Here is a 10,295-nt window from a genome sequence, read left to right as displayed (position 1 = left end):
ATATATATATATATATATGTACTATATATATATATGTATATACATTTTTATTTGAATTATATACATAGGACCTCCTTTGTCAAACGGTAAATAGGGCTTTGGAAACTTTTGCCTCATAAAAATATTTGTGTAAAAAGAGAGACTGGAGCAGAAAAGGGTAACGTTGACGGTGGAAGGACTAGAAACTGTGCCATAGGAAAATGTATTGAAGGAACTGATCATATTTAGCTTAATGAAATGTTAGGGAAGGACTACTATGTGGATGAACTATTAGATTTGTAATGCACGTCACAAAGAAACCAATGGGTGGAAGTTACAAAGAGCCACTAAGAGTGGTGGATGGAAGTTGCAGAGGCTGACTTGGGTTTGATGTAAGCAAGATGGGCTGCCTCTGGAGCAGGGAGTTCCACTTTACCAGGAGTGTTCATGTGAAGGCTAGCCAAGCCAACATTTAGAATATGGTAGAGGGGAATGCTTGTAAAATGAGAGTTCAGACTGACTGATATTTGGGGCTTTTTCCAATTCATAGATTCTGTCATTTTATAGTTGACAGTTAAACATGTTATATGATAAAAAAAAAATTAGCATTTAGTGTTTTCGGAGGGTGAAATTCTATTTTTACACACTGCAAAAGACTTTTGCCCAACATAAGATTTAGCTCTATGAGATTACAAATACACTAAAACAATTTAAATGAATTACATTATAAGGGTTGGATGATTTCCAAGATATGACCAGGAATGTAGGGTGGTTCTAAGACCTTTTAAATCCATTTTAATTTACATCCCAGGCAGGAATTTAGTCTAAGGAAGTGGAGAAAGCATTCAATTTAGGATCAGAAGACCTGGATTCAAATACTTGCTCTGTTACTTACTGACTGTGTGACTATGATCTTATTTAACATCTCTGAGCCTCACTTTCCTTATCTGTAAAATGGGAGGGCAAGATAAACTTTATAATCTCTTAGCCCCAGGCCATCTCTTGAAGTAGGATCTGTGAAGAATTACAATTGTATTTGGAGACCCTGGTTTGTTAATAAAGTCTTCAAATGCTTTAGTTTGAACAAATATGAAAGTTGCCAGAAAAGCTCTCTCCTCAGGTTTTGAAATTTCTTATCTAGTGTTATTATGGGATATATCAATAAATCATCATTCTTAGTAGTTTCAAAGTAGAAGGTACATAGATGGATTTGGAAGCTGAACTTCAGTTACATATGGAAATATTTACCTAAACTGCAATCTTTCCATTCAGGACCCAGGTTGCCCACTCTTCGCTTTGACACAGAGAGAAAGCTTTGAGTTTCACTATTTGTACTTATCTCACTTGACAGTGTCACTTGGAAAATGAGGAAAGCATTAGGCGGAACCTTCAAATTACTTACCAGATCGAGGGCAGCTGCCAGGATGGAAGCATCAGGAATAGTACCTGGTTCACAGCAGTTCAACAGAAACTGAAATCTCTTCATGCCTTGTCTAATTGCTCCCAGATTCACCACATTCTTATATTTTGCCCCCTCCTGGTTGGAGGTCAGATGGTCATCAAAACTGTGGCAACCTGAGGAGGCAAATGGCATCAAGTGGGAGAGAGAATTAGAGCAGAGATTTAAAAGAACTTCGAAAATAATTTGTTTTGCTCATTCCTATTCCAATTTCCTCTCTCCCAAACTAAATCAATAGTCGATAAATATCAATCAATAAATATTTATTAAGCACCATAATATGTGTTAAGTGCAGACCTAAATATACTTATTCATCGAGACTGCAGATATTCAGTGGATCTGGTAGCTAAAAAAATGTGGTTTCAATTTACAATATATAAGGACAGCATATAATAACATATGGACCATATCGCATGATCTGGGGCTCAGAATACAGGTAAAATCCTAAAGGATGAAAATTCTAGCAGAGGGGTCAGATGATGAGGGCTTTTAAGAATGGAATTCTCAAGAAACAAAGAGAATCAATTGTAATAACAAGGAAAAGTAGAAACTTTTTGAAGAAATTAATGTGGATGCACAGGAAATTACTCGACTAACTTAGATTTTTAAAAGCCACATATGGAAGACAGAAGCAAAAGCAGATAATGGGGAAATAATACAAAAACATGGCACAGTCTTATAAGAACAGTATTTGGAATGTTAAGTATGTTAAGTTAAGCAGAAGCTTTGGCTGGTCAGGAAAGCTAAATATAATTTTAAAAAGGTTGTTGATGTTCTCCTGTGAGAAAGAAGATCAAAGTGACAGGATGATTGTTAGGGGATGATGAGATAAGGTTAAGAGATGGGCACAAAAAAATGTCATTTAATTCTTTTTCTTCTGTTTTTGTTAAAAAAGAATATCCTTTGAACTGAAAAGGACAGAATAAAAATGACTAGTAGTCAGTTGATGCCCAAGATAAATAAAGATACAAAGAAGGTAGAGACCATTTAGGTGATTTTGATGAGTTCAGGGCAGATGTCTTGATTTTTAAAAAAGGAAAGGGATTAGAAATTAAAAACTTTAAATTATTGATATTGATTTAAATTTTTAGCAAAATTCTAGAAAATACTGCTAAGAAGGAATATTAGTGAACATCTAGAAAATCAAATAGTGAACATAAAATAACTTTATTAGAAACAGATGATAGAGAGAATTTGGAACTCAAAATTTTAAAAAGTGATCGTTGATTTTCTTTCATGTAATTTGACAATATTTAATGGAACAAATAAAATATTTTAAAAATAAATAATATTCCAATTAAAAGAATATATCATTTTTTGCAAATCTCAATCCTCTTCTTTTTTTAAAAAAAGCTAATATACTGAAACATCTAGAGAATGCTGTATAGTTTCTCTAGATTTCAATAAAGATGTTGATAAAGTTTCATGCTACTTTGGTGAGAAATATGGAGACATGTGGGTTAGATGAAAGTTGACTTATGTGACCAGTATTGAATTAATGGCTAACAAAGCCATTAATGGTTGAAAATCAACTTAGAACTAGGTATTCAGCAGAATGCCTTGATCATCTCTCTATGCTTGGTTCTGTGCTGCTTAATATTTTTCTCAGTGACTTGGATAAAGGAACAGATGGAATATGAATAAAAACTTAAAGAGGACACAAAGCAGAGGATATCTAACACACTGGAAACCAAGGTAAGGATTCAAAAGGAATTGTGCTGAAATTAAAAAGATGAAACTAGAAAGGATTAATATGGAGTTTATACTTAGGCTTAAAAAAAACCCAACTTCAGAAATACAATAGGAGGGAGGAGTTCCTGGATAGTAGTTTATCAAAAAATAACTGGATGTCAGTTCAACTGTGATATGTCAGCAATAAAAGTTATTACGGTCATGCTCTAGCATAATGCTACCAGTTTGAAAAAGAGGATAAAAATGGAAATCAATGTTGAATAGGCTTTAGGAAGATGGGCAAATAAATAAACTCTTGGTAGAGCTCTAATCATTTAGTTGAATTTCTGGATACCAATGTGAAATATTATGAGATGTCACTAAACTATTCATACTTTTAATGAGCAATTCTACATATATAAAAAACAGAAAAAATATAAAAAACAGAAAATGGTCCCATATGTGTGAAAGTTGCCAGTGACATTTTTAATTATAGCACAACCAACTGATAAAAAATAATTATTGATCAGTTGGGCAAGAACTGAACAAACTATAGTATATGAATGTTATGAAATAGCATTTTGATCAAAAGCCTTAATATTTGTAAAAAAGTTTTTAGCACAATGCCTAGCACATAGCAGGCAGTACATAAATGCTTTTGTCCTTTCCTTTCCTTCCTTCCTTCCTTCTCCTTCCCCTCTCCAGAATAATGCAGCTTGTCAGCTGTATTATTATTATTTTTTGTTTCAAACAGAATATTTATACCACATGGAAGACTGAAATATCTAGGAAGGTCCAAGATGTAGAAAATCTTCTTGCTGCTAAACAGGAAGACAAAAGGAGAAGATAATTGTCTTGAAATATTTCAGTTTGCCTTGTGAGAGAAACAGCAGTTATTCTCTATAGCTTTAGAATACAAATAAAGGGTAGAATTGGTCAAAGTGACAGGGAGGAATATTCCAGTCATATTATCAAGGCTGAACAGGTAGGTAGCACAGTGAATAAATAAAGTTCTGGGTATGAAGTCAGGAAGATGAGTCTTCCAAACTCCAATCTGGTCTCAGACATCTACTGGGTTATTTAAAATTGTTTACTTCAATATTCTCCTCTGTAAAATGACTTGGAGAAGTAAATGGCAAACCATTCCAGTATTTTGGCCAAGAAAACTCCAAATGGGGTTGCAGAATGTCAGACACAATTGAAATGACTGAACAACCACAACAATTATCAAGGAACAGACTGCCCTGTCAAGTAATAAGCTTTCTAACTCTAAAAATTATTCAACCAGAGGCTGGGCAAAAATCTGTCAGGAAAATTGTTAAAACACATATATGTATTCACTTTTAAAATATGTACACATTTATATTTATCATCTATTATCTCTCTGTGCAAAGTTAAACCAAATGATGTTTAAGATTGGATTCTATGGTATTATGGTATGATCGTCATAACAAATCAGAAAGAAAAATGGTATGGGAAAGGAAGACAACAAATAGGAATGATATAAAGGAAAATACTTTAAAACAAGAGAGAAAAAAGGAGTAATGGGGAGAAAAGAAGGTAGGTAAGCAGAAAAGGACAGGAAAACAAAAGGAGAGATGGGAATAGATTTTTCAATTAAATCATAATTTCTTTTTCAGTGTGATGGAGCCTAGATGGACTTCTAACAGTTACATGTCATTTACCAAGTCGTTTGAAGAAATTCTCTTCATCATCTCTTCCATTCTCCATCCCACTTCCTGGGCCTCCTTCAGATAGCTTCACTGCACTGGTGAACTTAACCTGAGAAGACGGAAAACTGGTCTAAGACAAAAAGCTAAACCAGATGGAAGCCTGTTCTGGCATGACTCTAATCCTTGCCATGAAAATTTTTTTAGCACATTAACTTATTTTAAGTCCTTTGGGATTCATCTAAAAGCTGGGTTAATTATTTTAGCATATTCTCACATGCTGATAAAGATATTGCAAAATAGATATTAGAATAGCCAGAGAACAGACTGGATTTTTGACAATGAAGCATTGTAAAAATAATTTGGTGAAAAATGATGATATTCTTTTCTTAGTATGTGATTCAAGGGAGCCTCAGTGCACAGTCATCAGCAAAAAAACCCACTGTCTTCCTTTACATAAACAATTTCAAATAAAACATCAGATGCTAAAGAGGACCAAACAGAATAAGGTAATTCTCTCAGGAAGGCTAATTTTTAAAACTAATTAATTTTTAAATACTGCACTATGCTTATATGTTTCTTGTTCTGAGAATTAAAGCATAGTTCTCCTTGGACCAATGGTTCTCAAATTTTTTTTATACTTCAAAGTTACAAAGCAGGAATAATAAGAGCAGTAAAATACATTTTAAAAAATAAATATCAGAATGGGTCATAGAAACAAATTATTCCCACACCCCTCATCCATTCTAATTAAAGTGTTTTTATTCTCTTTTTCATTTTCTTCAGAGCTGCGATTTCATCAGTGTAGGGAGCAACAGTGAGAAAACTCCATTCACCAATGCAAAGCAATAGCTGTTTGGCCAATTATAATCTTAGAGAATCACCTGAGGTGCTAAAGTTTAAGTGACTTCCCATGGCTTACAAAGCCAGTATGTCAGAGGCAAGACAGGAAAAAAAAATTACTTTTTGACTTTCAGATCAGCTTTCTATTTACTAAACTACTTTTTCTTTCTGAAGTTAATCTTCATTATTATATATTATTATGTAATGTGAATATTCTGCTTTTATGATGATTTAATTGAAAACTTCATTTGTTCACTTGAAGACTCCTTTTAACTTAGGGATACTAGGTTTGGAATTAAAAAAACAAGCAAAATTTCAATCCCTAGAAACTAACATTGTCTGGCATATAGAAGGTACTTAATAAATGCTTGTTGATTAATTTATAAAAAAAAACAATAAAAAAGGACTCCAAGGGAAGGAAAAGATCCCCCACATCAGAGAGAGTGGCTTCTTATTGCCTCCAGGAGCAAATACAAAATGCACTGTTCGGTATTTGGAGTCCTTCATAACTGAGCCCCCATCCTACCTCTCCAGTCTTATCGTCCACTATGTACTCCTTGATTCAGTGAGACTTGCTTCCTGGATGTTCCACTAACAAGATATTTTATCAATGAACTATGTTATAATTTTTTCTAGTTCTATAAAAAAAGTTTATAGGTATGACACTGAATAAGTAAATTAATTTGGGTAGAATTGCCATTTTTATTATATTAGCTCGTCCTACCCATGAGCAATGAATGTTTTTCCAGTTGTTTAGATTGAGTTTTAATTGTGTGAAAAGTGTTTTATAATTGTGTTCATATAAATCCTGTGTTTGTCTTGGCAGATAGATTTCCTAAATATTTTATATTGTTTAGGATGATTTAAAATGGATTTTCTCTTTCTAACTCCTGCTGCTCAGTTTTGTTGGAAATATATAGAAATGCAGATGTGGGCTTATCAACAAGATACTTTATCTCAGCACTGAGCATTTTTTTCTGACTGCTCCCGTGCCTGAAATGTTCCCCCTCCTCCACTCTGATGACAGCCCTCCCTAGATTGCTTTAGGTCCCCACTAAAATCCCCCATTTCCAGGAACCCTTTCCCAAACCCCTTTAATTCCAGCTCCTTCCCCCTGTTGATTATTTCCCATTTATTCTCTAGATAGCTTGCCTTGTATATTTATTTGTTTGCATGTTGTCTTCCCATTAGATTGGAAACTCCATGAGGGCATGGACTGTCTTCTGCTTCTTTTTGTATAACAAGTCTTAGCACAACCCTGGCATATAACAGGCATTTGCTCAGTGTTTATTAAAACTAGAATTGGAAAGAGCCAGAGTCCATCATCAAGTACAACTTCATCTTACAGATGGACCAGGTCTTTCCAAGCTGGACCTTTCCTACCTTCCCAGTCTTCTTATACCTCGCTCTCTCCTATCAAATCTACAAATCAGTGATACTGGCATTCTTGTTGTTCCTCACACAAGATACTCCATCTCTCAACCCCAAAGTTGGATTCTGAACTCAGTTCCTATGACTCTGTATTCAGTACTCTTTCCATCTCACTTTGGGAATTTCTTAGGACCAGAGATACTAAAGAACTTGCCCATGACCAATTTAGCATCAGAAATAAGTTTCAAATTCTGATCTTCTAACACCAGAGTCAGTATTTGTTCTACCAACTTATCAAGTCATGATCATAGATGGGGCTAGGCCGGTGGTTCCCAAACTTTTTTGGCTTACTGCCCCCTTTCCAGAAAAAAATATTACTTAGCACCCCTGGAAATTAATTTTAAAAAATTTTAATAGCAATTAATAGGAAAGATAAATGCACCTGTGGCCATCACTACCCTCCTGGATCACTGCAGCACCCACCAGGGGGAGGTAGCGCCCACTTTGGGAATCACTGGTCTAGACCATCTGAGCCTCCCATTTTACAAATGAGGAAACTGAGGTTGAAAGAAGTTAAGGGATTCATTTCAGGTCACACAACTAGTAAATATCTGAGGCAGGATTTGAACTAACACAGAGCTCTATCTACTGTGCCAACTAGCTACCTCTAAAGTAAGTTTATATAGACAGTATCAATTTCATTGCTTTTCTTTGATCTTCTCCAAATTTTTTTACTTTAAAGGAATCTTTAATCATGTCTAAGTCATCTCCTGGGGTGTCGTCCTGGACAGAATGCTATCTTTTAAGTAAGGCAGGCTTACGTTCAAATTTTGGCTTTCCCATTTACTAGTTGTGCTAACTTGTCTCAGTTTCCTCATCTATAAAATGGGAAATTTGTATTTGATGACCTTTAAGGTCCCTGCTAGTTCTAAGTCTACGATCTTATGATATCTCCAATGCTTAAAGTTTTATTAGTTCATCTCACTTTCCCAACAAGTGATGGTTATTTTACCTTCGAGCTTTGCCTGATGAAAGACAGACGATCAACTGAGCTAATGTCCAAGAGATCTTCTACACCATCAGCTAGACCCGAGAGAGACGACCGCTTTAACCAGTTTCCTATTTAATATACAAAGTCTATTAACACAGCTCGGTATTTTCTCCAAACTCAGCCAAGCAAGAATCCTAGCATATGTCCTTGCAATAGGGAAAGTCCTTGCGAAAGAGGAAAAAGTATGAACATCAAGAAATTATTCAGGCTATCTACTTGGGATGAGGAATAGGGAAAATCCTTGCAAAAGAGGAAAGAGTATGAACGTCGAGAAATTATTCAGGCTATCTACTTGGGATGAAAATGTGCAGGTTGGGCTCTAAATAGGATGGTTATGCCCACTGCCTAGGACATTGCCTAGAACATAGATAATTAGATAATAATAATAATTAGATAATTAAATATTTTTGATTGATTGACAGGATGAATTAGTAATATTCTTTCATTTGATAGGGTAGAATTCCTTGCCCCTTTTATAGTGCCCACATACAAAATAAATAATAAACAAATAAATAAATAGACCTACTTTTACCTATGGGGAGTTTAAGTTTCTTTCGGAGTGAAATCCTTCGGGACCGTGAGCGCGATCGCCTATCGGTGGTTGTTCCAGAGTGAGCGGTGGTACACTCCGAAGTGTCCTGCTCCGATTGGCTGCTGGTGTCACTTGCTGCACTCTGTGATTTGAACATTTTGCGCCAGAAATCTTTGCGTCCTAGGTTTGCCCCTTGCATCTGTTCATCACTGTGAGCAAATAAAATCTAGGATCAATAGCAGCCGCGAGCACTTTCTACACTTACTACAAAATTACCTTCCTTTTCATCTTTCTCCCAAACTTGCCAACGTGCGTGATCTCATATATAATTTCATATAACTATATTTTATGGACACAGAAGCATCGGAAGAGTGAAGTATGAGATCTTAGAACTAGAAGGGAATTTAGAAATTGATGATAACTCAGAGACAAAGAAAAGTTAAATGACTGGCTAAAGGTCATACTGCTGGTTAGTTGGAGATGAGATTTGAATCAAGGTTTCTTTGCTCCAAGCATAACCCTTTCCACTACACCACAGTGCCTGTCTTAAAAGCCTTGACCCGATATCCTCTCCAGCTTGAACTGACTCCTGAGAGATCATTATTAAATTCTTAGCACGAGCATTGACACCTCAGAAATTGACAAATGCTATGAATCAGGGTTTGATTTATTGTTTGCTGATTGCCTAGATTTAAGAAAGTGATGGATAAAAAGTGATGCAGTTTAAACTTAAAAGTACATACACTTAAAAAAACAACAACATCTGCATAGAGATCTGGTTGTTAAACATTTACCAGCATACCACTGTATTGGTTTCTCTCAAAAGTACTTAGAGCCATTGTCACATTGTCAAATGGATGAGTCCTCATATATTTGTTTTTACTTTTTTTTTTTAATTAAGCCATATATGATACTTATGTATTCTTTTTTTATTTTTTTTAACATTTATTAATAATAATTTTTAACATGGTTACATGATTCATGCTCCTACTTTCCCCTTCACCCCCCGCACTCCCCCCACCCATGGCCGACGCACATTTCCACTGGTTTTGTCATGTGTCCTTGATCAAGACCAATTTCCAAATTGTTGGTAGTTGCATTGGTGTGGTCGTTTCGAGTCCACACCCTCAATCATGTCCGCCCCGACCCATGCGTTCAAGCAGTTGCTTTTCTTATATGTTTCCTCTCCTGCAGTCCTTCCTCTAAATGTGGGCAGCATCTTTACCATAAATCCCTCAGAATTGTCCTGGGTCATTGTATTGCTGCTGGTACAGAAGTCCATTACATTCGATTTTACCACAGTATATCAGTCTCTGTGTACAATGTTCTTCTGGCTCTGCTCCTTTCACTCTGCATCAGTTCCCGGAGGTCTCTCCAGTTCACCTGGAACTTCTCCAGTTTGTTATTCCTTTTAGCACAATAGTATTCCATCACCCGCATATACCACAGTTTGTTCAGCCATTCCCCAATTGAAGGACATACCCTCCTTTTCCAATTTGTTGCCACCACAAAAAGCGCAGCTATAAATATTTTCGTACAAGTCTGTTTATCTATGATCTCTTTGGGGTACAAACCCAGCAATGGTATGGCTGGATCAAAGGGCAGGCATTCTTTTATAGCCCTTTGAGCATGATTCCAAATTGCCAGCCAGAATGGCTGGATCAGTTCACAACTCCACCAGCAATGCATTAATGTCCCAATTTTGCCACATCCCCTCCA

General features: G+C 35.8%; 1 protein-coding gene across 3 annotated transcripts in view; it reads right to left on the bottom strand.

Moving 5' to 3' along the window:
* The window catches only part of UNC80 (unc-80 homolog, NALCN channel complex subunit), a 233,058-nt gene that overhangs the window by 146,279 nt on the left and 76,484 nt on the right, over window positions 1-10,295 (bottom strand). For 2 of the 3 annotated variants that reach the window (XM_044667510.1, XM_044667511.1), the window contains exons 19-22: window positions 8,571-8,785; window positions 8,006-8,112; window positions 4,795-4,891; window positions 1,382-1,554 (exon numbers count right to left, since the gene is read on the bottom strand). In XM_044667510.1, the coding sequence (XP_044523445.1) occupies window positions 1,382-1,554; window positions 4,795-4,891; window positions 8,006-8,112; window positions 8,571-8,785 (592 nt within the window). The remainder of the gene's footprint in view (window positions 1-1,381; window positions 1,555-4,794; window positions 4,892-8,005; window positions 8,113-8,570; window positions 8,786-10,295) is intronic. The other variant, XM_044667509.1, reaches the window with a different exon arrangement.

The sequence above is a fragment of the Gracilinanus agilis genome, chromosome 3, assembly GCF_016433145.1.
Source record: "Gracilinanus agilis isolate LMUSP501 chromosome 3, AgileGrace, whole genome shotgun sequence".
Lineage (NCBI taxonomy): Eukaryota > Metazoa > Chordata > Mammalia > Didelphimorphia > Didelphidae > Gracilinanus > Gracilinanus agilis.
The sequence above is the reverse complement of the archived record's forward strand: the minus strand, read 5'-3'. Positions and strand labels throughout refer to the sequence as shown.